This window comes from Lacerta agilis, chromosome 10, assembly GCF_009819535.1.
Source record: "Lacerta agilis isolate rLacAgi1 chromosome 10, rLacAgi1.pri, whole genome shotgun sequence".
NCBI classification, from domain to species: Eukaryota; Metazoa; Chordata; class Lepidosauria; order Squamata; family Lacertidae; genus Lacerta; species Lacerta agilis.
In genome coordinates, this window is record NC_046321.1 from 16923602 (window position 1) to 16937645 (window position 14044).

A 14044-nucleotide genomic window follows, 5' to 3' on the forward strand; every position below is an offset into this window, starting at 1 on the left:
ATGCACTAAAGTTGTGTTAAGAGTGGGTAGTGTTGGGTTTGTTTGTTTTTTTAATAAAAAAGTCAAAATTGCTTATACTGTACTCAATTTCATTTCAACCACAATTAAGGGTTGGTTCTAAAAAAAAAATAGATGAAATCTCAGCTGATATACAAATATGTTAAACTGTATGCATCTCTTAAGACTGAATCCATGATCTTATAACACATACACACACACACACACACACGAGAAAAAAACAGGATGAGGGAGAATATTTGACTGCTGAGGTCAAGCCTTATAAATATGGAACAATATGTCATTTATTGTACTTATTATTGGAGCAAGTCCACACATATTTATAGAATATCAGCTGAACAACATGGTCATTTTATATCTAATCCAGAAATACAGCTTTTACCCAGAAATTATCAACCTTGCTTTTATAACATTCTTGAACTGTTTTACTGTATTGGATGGTGGCCCTTATTTTCAAGTCAATGATCTTCCTGAAGTCTCCTCACAAGGATACGAAAGGTACATTTACACACAATGCTAAACCATAGTTTAGAATAACAGGCAGCCCCCGGTTTACATCTGCGGGTAATGTTCCAAGGCACCACGCACATCGTTGAAATCATAATTGAAACCCATTGGAAAAACCTGCAAGTACCCCAATCTGCCCCCCCCAGCACGCTTTTAGTGGCACTTCAGTGACATTTTTATGACGTTTCTGGGCCACTTCTAGATTCAGCATGATGCACAGTTGCACACATATTGAACACACATAAAGGGGGTGGGGGGCTGCCTGTACATGGAAAAGTTTCACCAGGCCTGAACAAAGGAATAGGGTAACACACTACTCCAGCTACCTTCACCCCTATAGCTAGGAGAGCTGCAAAGACTACTTTCAGTTTCCCTGAATCTTGGCTGTGTTACTAACAAACAAGGTATCCTGGTTTAAAGTAGAATCATAGAGTTGGAAGAGACCACAAGGGCCATCCAGTCCAACCCCCTGCCAAGCAGCAAACAGCATCAAAGCATTCCTCACAGATGGCTGTCAAGCCTCCGCTTAAAGACCTCCAAAGAAGGAGACTCCACCACACTCCTTGGCAGCAAATTCCACTGTCGAACAGCTCTTACTGTCAGGAAGTTATTCCTAATGTTTAGGTGGAATCTTCTTTCTTGTAGTTTGAATCCATTGCCCCGTGTCCGCTGGTCAGTTTAATAAGTCAGTTTAATAAGTCAGCTTCATAACCCATAGCTTGAAGTTGGCTTATTTTGTTTGTTTGTTTTACACTAGGTGTTTGGCTCATACTCAAGGTGAGAATCGGGGTAACAAAGTAATTGGCAACTCTCTTCCAGTCAGCTGCATGGGAAGAGGGGAGGATGCAAGCTAGGGGATTTGTTCAGCTCAATGAGATCCATCCACATAGCATTAAACCATGGTTTAACATTATGTGACAATATAGTTAGTGGTGCATATTCTCTAAAAAGATTGTTATGGCAACTAGTTAGTACTGGACACTTGTTTAGGTAATGCACAATTTACAACATAGTAAATAATTTAAATCAATTAAGATCAGCTGTGTCTTGGAAATTCAAATCATTACTTAAGACTTCTGCAGTCTATTTTCAGATTCTGTGTAAACATAGTAGTCATGTTTCAGCAAAAGTCTGTTTACATAACAGCAATACTTTAAAATAAGATCATGCTTGCAGCTGACCGCTAGCCTAGTCACCTGTGGCGAGTTAAGATTTTAACTACCCAGCCTCCTTTCTAGATAAGAGACAAAGACAACCCATTGTGCATTCTGAATGCTAAGTAAGGACAAGCAAGATTGTGTTGGCTATAGTCTTCAAAAAACATTCTGAACACTGGATACAAGGCAATCTCCTTTCTAACCTTCTATCGATGAATTATATGACTAGAACAAGAAAGCCTTATCTGCAGCTTCCATAATTCAAGAGACTCCATCATGCAAGCTGCGGGCAAGGTGAAGAATAGGCAACATTAGCATTCCATAAATGGCAGCTGCCGCCACCCCCTTCAGCAATCTTCAGAAGTGAAAGGATGCTGTGGGAGGAAGAGAGAGCAGCACAGCAGAAAGAAGGGGCGCAAAAAGTACCAATGGAGCATGGTGTAGAGAAGGCAAATGAGGACGGCAGGGGCAGGCAACTACCACAAGAGTTGATTTCCAAGCCTGGAAGAGACTGATCAGAATGTCAATAAAAACACTTAGGTGTAGATGAACTTTCTTGCTATAGTCAGGATTTTTTTCCACATTAAGATATGTGGTACATTCTTCCTTAAATAAAAATTTCCATAGAAGGAAGCTAACTTGGCTATTTCTTCCCCAGGCTGATTGATAATTCCATTGCTCCTAACAAAGCATGTTTTACAAACAATTTTAACACTTCTTAATGTTAAAAATAAACATTGCAACCTGAATATTCATGTTTTTCTACATAGAGATCTCCTAACTTAGAGATATGCATTTTGAGTTTCAGGTAAATCTTTTTTTAACTCCATGGTCTAGTTAGGCATACTACAACCTTTTCAAAGCAACAACACCATACAAAGAAAATTGAAACAAATGACATACGCAATTTACTACGAACACATAGTAATTTAGAATAGCATTGTAATCTTGTGTGATAATATACTAATGCACATTCTCACACGATGTTGAACAAACATCTATTTTGGCACTATTTATCTCTTAAATTCACATCTGTCTTAAACAAAGTGAGCTTGGGGATAAGTAGCATAGTGGCTGAGATTGACCTACACTACAGATCAAGAAGTTCCTGAGGTAGATCTTGCTTCTGCCATGAATTCTGAAGGTGACCTTAAACCACTCTCTCAACCTCAACCTAGGTATAACACCAAACTGCCCTGAAAAGGATGTTGTGGAATTACAAAAGTCCAATATATGTGTAGCAAGCACTTAAATGCTAAACAGCAGCGTCTAACATACTGCACAATTAGGTACAGCAGCATGATAAGGTAAATAAGAACTGGTCCCTGAAGGCAAGGTCCATTCCGATCACTACAACAAAGCAGAAAGGGGGAAATGACATGTCATCCTTTTGTCAGGTCTAGATGACACAGCAAGCTGCCATACACCAAAAACAGAAGGAAATTCTTCCAAAGTTCTTTACTGCACTGGAAGAGGTGTGAGGCTAGACTCACTCCTGTCATGATAAACCATAGTTCATCAGAATGTCCAAATACAGCCACTGGCTTAGCTATTCTGTCATCACAGAGAGGCAGCAGAGTTTTGGAGTAAGTAGTTGAGTACTGAGCGTGCCTGATAAGATAAATCTTTGAAAAGTTCTAGAATAACAGTGCTAAACAAAGTGAAGTATTGCTTATACGCCACTAGCTTTCAGGTGTCACCTTCCAAGTGAGTTGACATTTCCAGAACATTTCACTAGAAAGCTATTGATTAAGGTTTGTTCTAATGTGCAGCTAGAAATATTTTGTGCAATGTAAAAATATGTGTGAAATAAGTTTTTGTGAACTGGGCATATGGGATTTAATAAGGAGTTAGGTAATTTCTTTAAAAGAAATAGATGAGAAAATATGAAACAAAATAGAAAATGAAGCTTATATTAATAGTATTTTGGAACTTACTACTTGACTAGTCAAATGCATTTACTGACTCATAATGAACTTTACTTAAATATATATATGAAATTGTTATATACCAGTACAAAACAAACAGAACAGAAGATTACACAGTTGTGCCCTGCTGCCTGCTCTCACATTATGCTGAGCATGTTAAAATTTAATTTTGTTTCAGAATTGTCAGATTATCTGGTACTGGGTGTTTTGAGCAATTTCATTTGCAAACCTCGAGGGGGGGGGGGAATCCCTTAAACATATCTGCAAATATTGCATTGGGAGCTGGTGCACGAGGAACCACCATAGGTAGTGAACTGTTGGATGCTACAAGCCAGTGCTGCATGGGAGTTAGTTCTTCACCAGCAGTCCTGGATTAATGTTTTTTTCGTTCAGGTACAAAGTGTTACTAGTCTTGGCCAAAAGTTTAGGTTTAACTTTGGTTTTAAAATGTATATTAAAGATTAGTAACTGAAGTGACTGAATGGGACATATGGGTTAAAAGAAGGCAGTATAACCTATTTTTCCTCTTGGTCCCCAGCTGAATATCCCTACAAACACAAACTTTGTGCTTATCCTTGCCAGCAAGAAACTATTTCCAAAGACAAAGTGGTATGATTTATTGTTCAGCAGCCTGTGGTCCAAGAACTGTCTCCAGCAGCTACAGTTCCCCTCAGTCCTTCAGTAGAACTTAGACCTGGTAGCACAGTTTGTTCTCTTTCAACAGGCAACTTAGTAAATCACAGTATAAGTCCCCAACTCTCCTTTCAGCTCTTTGTGCAGGCGCCTTATCCTCCCTTCTCCAGCACTTCTGTTTTCTTTTCTCAATTATAACAGTAGCTGAAGCATAGGACAGGTCTCTGTTGTATCATACTACAATTCCCAGGATTCCTATTAATTTTGAGCTTCACCTATTCTATAGAACTAATCCTTGAGGAAGATTTACATCACATGGCCAGACTTCTGGAAATTTCAATTTAATCAAAGGCAGCATCTCAGAGACATTCCCAGACTGAGACAAGGCCTCCTTCCCCAATGCCGACAGACTGGAAGCCTTCACAAAGTGAGCTATATAGGCCAAGAAGCACAAGGTTCCAGACAATCAGAAGGACAGGCAAATATATTGTTATTAATAAATTTGTGTCTTGGACCTTATTCCAGACAATGTTGTAAATAATACATGGGTTACAGGCAGCAACTTTGCAGTTTTTGAGCAGCCATTTTGTGAAGATCCTCCATTAAGCTTTGATATACCATGACTGTAAATAAAAACAGGATCTTAAACATATTTTACAGGGACAATAGCCATTTTGTAAAAGAGGGCAAATCCTATTCACCAAAACTATAATTTACTGTGTGGGTTCAGTGTCTTCATTATGCTTTATGGGGGAAGGGAATCAGTGCTCAACTATTGGTTACAGAAGGGAGAACATGTCTTCCCCAAAATAATTAGAGGGACATCTCCTTAATCCCCCATTATTTTTAAGGCACCTCTATTATTCTTGCTCCCTGTGTTTTCATTTCCCCAAATTTCCTGTCTTTCTTCCATTCTCTGTTGGTTGGTTGTTTCTTCCTTCCCATCTTTCTCTGTTAATTCTTATTTCCTCTTCCCTCTTTCATGTTCTTTCTTTCAGTTATGAAAAGTTCAGGGGCAAGCAGTGTACTGGCTACTTGCAGAGGAAGAAAAAAATGCTTAGAATAAACCTGCCACTGATCAGACAAATGCAACTTCCTCTTATGGTGCAAGATTATACTACACAAAGGATTGGCTCCTTGGTGAGTAACAGAAATCTCAACAGCAATCCAACGCCAGAACATTTCTCAGCACAATGAGCTAATTACTTCACAGGTGTGCTTTCAGCACATATGAATTAAGAATCTGCTCCGCATTCCCACCCAGAACTGACTCAATGAAAAGGAAGGAGGGGCTTAACTGGAGTTCACAGGCCACACCCAACACTTTAATTACATGAATGAATAATCAATTGCATACTTAACTTCCTCTGACCTACAGAAATATAGTGAAGGCAAAAAGGATTTCTGCCTATTAACCATACTATCTCAGCTAAGAAGGCTATTACAAACTCAAGAACACATTCTGAAATATCAACTGTCAAATTAGTGAAAATTTAAACCACTATACCCACAAACATTTTTAAAATCTAGTTTCTGTATCAGAAACCAATAGGATAATTGGTAGGTTGGTTTTACCCTCCTAATGATAATTTTATATTTTAGTTGCATGATTATATTTGCCTGAAGTTTCAGAAGTGAACAAGAGTCCATGAAGCAGTTTTTGGCATCCATCAAAGCCAAGAGAACAAGCTGCTGACTCAAAACAGAGGAAGATGATTCAGACTGAAAACGAAGCATTATGAAGTACAGTATAGCAACACACTTAACCTACTTCCCCCCCTCCCACACACACACACACATACCCCAGCAAATAAGGATTTCACTGCCTTTCCACTGCAGACTACTCAAATCCTACATTCTCCAAAATATTTATACCTTGCCATAAACACAGACAATACTGAAACTGGGAATTTAGTAAAAGTATCATAAATAATCTCATGAGAAGAGAAGACTCCCTAGAAAAGACCCTGAAGTTGGGAAAGATGGAGGGCACAAGGAGAAGGGGACGACAGAGGATGAGATGGTTGGACAGTGTTCTCGAAGCGACTAGCATGAGTTTGGCCAAAGGCAGTGAAAGATAGGCATGCTTGGCATGCTCTGGTCCATGAGGTCACGAAGAATTGGACACGACTGAACGACTGAACAACAACATCATCATAAATAATCATGATTACTATTAAGCCTCAAAGCTCTCCATTTGCCTGTACAGTCAAGAACACTTACCTAAACATGAAGAACTCTATTCACATCATACTCTATATTAGAATCACTGGCTTCTATAAATGCTGAAGGGACATTGTGGTAATGGTGCTCTAGTTCAATATATAATGTAGTACCACAGCCTTCTCAAAATATGTTATCTTGGAAACCCCAGTCTACTAGTTAGCAACACTACATTAAATACGGAGGTAAGGTTGTTATTGGCATCTGTCTGTCTCAAGAGACAATGGAGTGAACCTGGAGTGAAGTCAAACCACTGAGTTAGCAGCACTGAAGTGACCTCCCCTGGGCGTAAGGCTGGACAGTGTGTATGGAGGTCCTGGGCTGCCCAGAAAGCAGAGAAATACATTCGGCACCAATTTGGCTGCAGGGCTGCAGGACTTGTAGGAAGGAGGCATACAATACACCATTCAACCATCTTAGGGACTCCACTCCAACATAATACAGAAATAAACAGCATCTTTCCAGAATTTTACATTGTTGCTTAATTGTTAACAGATATTTTTCAGATATAGTTGATGTATTTATCCTTACGTTTTGGTAAGCTGCATCTGTAAGGAGTTAAAACTAAAAGGCAGGGTATAAGGTATATAAAATAAAATAAAGAAGAATGTATCAGACCATGCTTCACAACTGTATTTTGAAATTCATTTTATTAAATTAATAAATAATATTTAAAAATTCCTACTAACTAAAACAATACAACATCTTTAACAAACTAACAGTGAAAACCTAACCACGTTTATTCAGAAGTCATACTGAATTAAATTGGGCTTACTTACTCCCAGGTAAGTGAGATAGGAATGTAACCTAATCTACCAACATTTCAAGAAACATATTTAAAGGGAGCAGAAAGCACAGTTACTTAGAGAGCTGAAAGTACTTCATGGATATCCATGTTATGACTACTTCTATAGATCACTCCCTGAAGTTTTTTGCTTTCAGCAGCTATCTCACCAAAAAGCCTGTTGCATCTCACTGCATCAGGCCAACACAGTACGTATGCAGAACTGCAAACACCTTGTATAAAAAACCCCCAAAACATTGCCTACAAAGACATGCTTCTCTATACCCCTTTTCAGTTAATTTATGAGCATGGCAGTATGTATGAAGAAACCTGGACCCCATGATCATCTTCTAAGGCCCTTCTTCATGTGCCTCCTCCATGAAAGGTCTGTAGGTTGGCAACACAAGAACAGGCCTTTTTGTGGTGGCTCCCTGTTTATGGAATGCTCTCCCTTCATTACATATCTTTAGGTGCCAGGTGAAAATGTTTCTCTATAAGCAGACTTTAGCCGATTAACATTCTATGGCCTTTTAACTGGGTTGTAGGAGGGGGATTATTGGTTCGTTTTTGTTTTATTATGTATTTTCTGTTCTCATTTTGTACTTTTATGTTGTGAACCACTCTGTGATCTTCAGATGAAGGGTGGTATACAAATATCATCATCATCATCATCATGTTGATGATACTGTTCTAATTTCATATTGATACTTATCAGATAAATTCACTATTACATTATTAAGGATTCAAGATGGAAGAAAAAGCATAATGTATTCAAACAAATGGTACCTAAGGATGGCAAATAAAAATCAACCACTTCAAAGTTCATTTCACCCAGAATACAAACTTCTGACAACACTTTAAAATTCTCACTTAACTTGGTTCACCATTAGTTTTTCAAAGTCTTCAAGGGCAAGTGCATCCTGGCATAAATTCAAGGACTGGATGCACATCCAACCCTCACAAGTTGTTCTGCACCCCAAACCGGCCTACACAAAACTACACTGTGATCAACAGGCATAACTGCTATTCCAGTGCAGTTGTCAAGCTGCACACTTGAATACTGCTTCAAAGGGAAGTTTTCCTCAATCTATAAAAAGCTCCAATTTTGATTAAGGCCAAAGCAGTAGCACAATAAGTACCAGGCAACTTACTAGTGCAGACAAACCCTAATATCAGACTGACTTAAAACCAATTTGTTCCCAAAGCACACAATCTTACGACAGAGCTTCTACTTCTAAGCCAATACTGTAGTCTCAATTTAAACAAGCACTTAAATAAAACGTTAAAAAGAAATCATTACAAGTAGAGTTCAAGTTTTGAATTTAAGTATAGGAAGGGAAACATCAGGGGTATTTGGCCATCCTCACTGCTATAGGGGAGTCAAATTAATCAGTTCATGTGTTAATTTATCTTCCTCACTGCTGCATTTGGTCTATTCTGCCTGCGACAAACTTCAGGTTCTTTGAATTCTCATGTGAGCATGAATTTGTTTCAAATGCTGACCCTGAAACAAACCAATATAAACTGAAGAATCTTTACCCAGTTTGCCAGACTTAACAAGATGTTCTCTGAAAAGCAACTTGTATTGTTTACATCAGTGGTTCCCAAATGGTGGTCTACATACCCCAGGAAGTGTGTAACACACCCAGGGGGTCCATGGCACCATTCACATAAAAAAATACTACCACAGAGATATCAAAATTTTCAAAAGTAAGGGGCTCATGGCTTTGGCTTTTGAAAGTCCACAGCACTTTGCTAATTGGGGGGGTCACTGGTTTACTTTTCTGAAGTTTAGTGCATCTAATATTTATTTAAAGTATTTTAATATCACTGTTCATACAAACTTTTTCAACATATACTGGAGCTAGCAACTTCACTGGTGAGCAGTGCAAAATATATGACTGCCCCCTATGCCTTTGGTAGATATCAGCACTGATTTTTCAACCCAAGCAGATTTTTTTCCAAGCAGAATGAACATCTTTACTTCATGTATTTACTGTTCAACTCACAATGCAACAACTTCTTTTTTAGACTCAATTCATACGAACTATTATTAGTGTCTTTACTGTGAAACGATTGAGGAGTACAAGAAATGACAAACCAAAATTGCCAGCCTACCCACTGTACCACTCATGCCTGTTAACTGGGTGTGGAATACTGCTGCTTACCTATCAAGAAGGAATTACTACAAAGATGGTACAAGTAGCTTACTCAAAGAATACTTGCAATCCTTTCAATTCATGCACCCATATGCACACACACAGGGGTAGCCAGAAAGCTGACAATATACAGACAGCTACATACAACATGACCCTCATCTGGTTCACAAAGGGGGGAATGCTATGGTCCTAGCTCCTTCAAAGTCCTGGCCTAATTGATGTCAGCATCAGTAGTGTCTAAAAGCAGCATGCTACAAAATTATTTGGACCTGTACAATCCAAATTTCCTTCCAGTCCCATGACATGCCCAAAACTGGAGGTAAATTCAGTCCACGTCTGAGTGCATCTAGATCTCTATCTTCTCTTCATTTCATTGTTTCCAATGCTGCAGCTACACTGGCGCAACTGACTTCTGTGTGCACAATGGAGTTTCCTCTTCTTCTCCTGTCACCTCCAGACCCCACCCCCACACATCCTCTGAATCAGCTGTGGAGGATTGGGGCATTCTCCACAGCAGAGTTTGGGAGCAAGGAGGGTAGAGAGGAAACAGAAATCCCATTGCACCTATGGAACTACACACAAAGAGAATTGGATAAACCCACTGGAACTCAAGAGCATCATCTACCCTTACTTCCACAGTGCCAGCTTGAGTCTGTCAGTTTGTTGTAGGATAACGTGGTTAGAACCACCATCATTCTTTCCCTCTCCTCCTACCCACACAAATGCACCCCTTAGGATTGAAGCCTTAATCACTTACCATTCCATAAAACATATCTGAAGCAATACCAATTTACATTTCTACCTCACTTTAAACATGACCTAACATGTGTCAGTCAGACAGACTTAAGAGTCACTTCACAATAGACAGGGCAAACCACTAGTGTGACAGGCAGTGTTGCTCCTACAAGCATGCAGTGTACACTGGGGAGTTGTAATAGTCACAGTTCTCTAGTGCATGACCGCAGTTTGTTTGACATTACACATTTCCCCTACACACATTACCACAGCCAAACATACTGTAACTGGGATTCTTTATTAAATTTGGAGAGGGAACAAGAAGAAAATCTCTGGATAGTTATTCCAGGGAAAATATCGTATCAGAAAGATTTTTTACTTTGGGTTACATACACAAACATAAAATAAACAATGTATGCTGCAGTATCATGGCCAAGCTGAGGTATGCAGTTAGTAGAAATATGAAGGCTTTGCACAAATTTAACAGGGTTGGTGCTAAACTCAGTGCCTTTGTAGCTCCTCAGAATTCTCATTTTCCAAATATTTTATCACCACATTGTACAATGGACTCAGCCCTAGTCAATATAAAACCATTCCCTACTGACTTCTTTTTAATTTAAAAAAGGGTTTGCTATCATTTGATAGGTTGCAGATGTGAACCAAAACTCAACAGCCTGAGTAGTGAAGCTACCAAAGCATATACCAAAATCTTAAGTTGAGACTATCATCTAGTGTTAGCAAATATAGGCCTGATTCACAATGATAATGGCCTGATTTGCACAACACAGTACACTAAACTATGGTTTACCAGGCCCACACACTCCCAGAGAGGAATTCACAACCACTGTGCTCCTCTCCCCAGTCCTTCTTACTTTCACACCACATAGAGTTAAGTCAAAATTTCATTTAGTGTGTTATCCAAACTCTGGCTCATGGTTGAGCTGTAGCCAAGAATAAACCTAGGCTACAGCTCCTGGCTAGTAAGAAGAGAACTTAACCACAAGCAGAGTATCATGAGCCTGGTTCCAGGCCACTAAGAGTAACCAATGCTTCCCAGATCACCTTTACAGCACACACAAAAATGAGACTATTTAATATATAGCTGTGATCAATTGTAATCTTCCATGGATCACACACAGGAATACAGCCATTCTTTTGGGACTATCAATTTGGCAGAAGGGAAGTGAGTGCCTGTCTACCCTAACCCTGAAGGCAAGCTGACACCTTTCTATTACCTGAAGCTCACACCAAGCAACCTCCACTGTGGTCTCCGTGTCCAGCCCCTTGTAGACAGTTTTGAAGGAGCCTCTACCAATTTCGATGTCAAACTTAAGAAAACGGCCATCTGGGGAGAAGGCCACAGCTTTGGTCTCCAGCTCCTCAATATCTTCCTGCTGTTTAGTCCGCTCTTCTTGCAGATCCCGGGCAGAAACGGCAGTGATTCCCGCTGTACTGGTAGGGGGCAGTGGGGTGGCCTCTAATCCATCCTCCTTAGACAGCAGCAGTGGGGCAACGTCCTTTGTTACCTGCGCCTCTTGACCAGGCTGCCCCTCTGCGGGTGGAGGCAGAGGGGGTGCCTGCTGCAGGAGCAGCGTGGGAGCCTGGCTAGCAGTGACAGAAGCACATGCTGCCTGGATGACAGACTCCGGCGGCGAGCCCAACACGGGCGGGATGCTCCCTCGGGCGGCTGCAGCAGGGGGAGGCGCCGCGGGCTGCAGCCGCGGAAGCTCCAGAGCGGTCGCATTCGAGTCGCAAATGACACTCCGGCGGAAAAAGCGGTGCTCGGTGGCGGCCGCGCCACGGCTGTCCTTGTCCATGGTGTGGCGGCGTCGGCGATACTCCTCGATGCGGGCCCCGCTGCCTTCCGAGGCTTCAGGGTCCCCGGTGGCGGCGGTAGCGGTGGCGGCGACCCCCAGCTTCTCGCCAACGGAGCTGTCCGAGCTGCAGCCGTTCTTGGGCGGAGGCGGCGGAGGAGCCAGAAAGCGGGGAGTCTCCGAAGCGCCCCCCGACATGGTGCCGGAGGAGGAGGGAAACGCGGCGAAGGCGCGGGAGCCGCGGCGGCAGGAGCAGCACCAGCAGCTGCCGCTGCAGCAGCAACAGCAGCTGACTCGAGGAGGGTCAATGCAAGGCGGGGAGCGCGCCGAGGAACTGCCCTCGCTGCGAAAGCGGCGGCGGCGGCAGTGGAGGCTCCCGGAGGCTCCTCACCGCGAGGAGGAAAGGCAGCAGCGGCGACGGCTGTTGCTGCTGCTGCTGTGGAAGCAGAGCGGGCTGGGCCGGCGGCGGCAGGCGGTCAGTGTCCGCATCCATCCTGCTGCAGCGGGGGGCCGAGCAGCGGGGCCGACATGGAGCAGCAAGCAGCGGCGAAGATGAGGAGGGATCCGATGAGGAGGGAGGAGGGTCGCAGGAGAAAGGCGGAGAAGGCGCCGGGCGGGAGCCCACGGCAGGCCCCGAGCCGACGGGGTGGGGTGCGGGGCTGGCCGAGGCCCTTCCCTGTCGGGGCCGCGCGCGCTCTGCCTCGCCCGCCGCCCGCTCCTTGCTTCGAGTCAGGTCCAGTCAGAAAGCCAGCCGCCCGCTCAGGGCCCCGCCGCCGCCGCTGCCGGAGAGTCGCCTTTCCTCCCCTCACACGATGCCGGGACTCCCGCCGCCGTCGCCGCCCCTCCTTGCCTCTTTCGCTCCTCTCACCCGGAGGAGGAGGAGGCCACCGCGCGCCTCACGCTGCGAGAGTGGCTGGCCTGAGAGGCGGGGTGTGGGAAGGAGGCAGAAATTCGTAATATTATAATCTTAGAAGGGAAGACGAGCTCGTCCCGCCCGTCCGCCTCAGCTGCTTCCCGTCCTTCTTTCGCTCGCGGCTCCTGAGGGGAGTGGGGGATGGGCCTCCCCGCTGCCACCTCTCCCAGCCCCGGGGAACTCGCCGCGCTAAATGGCGACTGTACCCGAAACCGACACACACGCACACTCTCACTCACTCACAGGGAGCCACAGAGACAGCCAGCCTCGGAGGCCACGCCCCCCTTTTTCCGTCCGCACTCCACCGCGCCTGCGTCAACGCCGCTTCTCCTTCGCGGCTGCCTGGGGGATGTAGTTCGCGGGTGCCTTCGAAGCGGCCCGCCGCGGCGCGGCCTACAGGTCCCGTGATGCACCGGAGACAGAGAGGGTTGAGGAGGAATTGGAGGGAACTGTGGGAGTTGTAGTTTTGGACTTGCAAGCTTTCTTCTCTCGCACGCGCGCCCCGTTCGCTGCCTCAGAGGAGAGTGCGTAGTAAAGGGAGGTGGGGAGAGAGAGGAAAGGAGCCATTATCAGTGGATTGATTCTGAAGCGAAGGAGTTTCCCATAATGCTTAACTCACCTACTTTGGACTTCCAGCAGAAGTTGTGAACTTTAAAGGAGAACAAGTACCTGCCTTAATTTTATACAGCACAGCTTCTCAGGAGAATTGTTTCGTACTTCTTATTTTGCCACCGGCGCTGGTTTTAGAGAGCTATGTGAGAAAGCCTTAAAAAAGTAAGCTAAATGTGTCCGTAGTTTTTTAGTTTAGGAAGCAAGTCTATTCACATTTATCTGGAATTAAGCTCCATGGAACAGTGAACAGTTAGACTCACCCACTTTCTGATTTAAATTAAGTGAGAGGTTTGTTGTTAGGGATTGAACTAGATGGAACTAAAACTATGGTCAGGATGAAACCAGTTCACTTCTGATTATTCACATGGTTTAGTATTACAGTACATATTGAGCGGGCCAATGGTTTGCTTTGGTTGGTTGTTGGTTTAGTTAACAACATAAGAGGAGCTTGCTGTTGCAGGCCAGTGACCCCTTCAGTCCAGTGCCCAGATGAAACAATTTCCAATTCCAACCATTATTATTAATTTATTAATTAATTAAATTTCTATGAGCCTATGGGAA

At 43.2% G+C, this 14044-nt stretch overlaps 1 protein-coding gene across 18 annotated transcripts in view; it reads right to left on the reverse strand.

The window, feature by feature from the left end:
• The window catches only part of WNK1 (WNK lysine deficient protein kinase 1), a 107435-nt gene extending 94289 nt beyond the window's left edge, over positions 1 to 13146 (reverse strand). For 8 of the 18 annotated variants that reach the window (XM_033162819.1, XM_033162811.1, XM_033162813.1 and 5 more), the window contains exon 1: positions 11380 to 13145. In XM_033162819.1, the coding sequence (XP_033018710.1) occupies positions 11380 to 12156 (777 nt within the window). In that variant the 5' untranslated portion in view covers positions 12157 to 13145. Of the gene's footprint in view, positions 1 to 11379 lie in introns of all 18 variants that reach the window. The other 10 variants (XM_033162827.1, XM_033162826.1, XM_033162816.1 and 7 more) reach the window with 5 other exon arrangements.
• Positions 13147 to 14044: the final 898 nt, after the last annotated feature.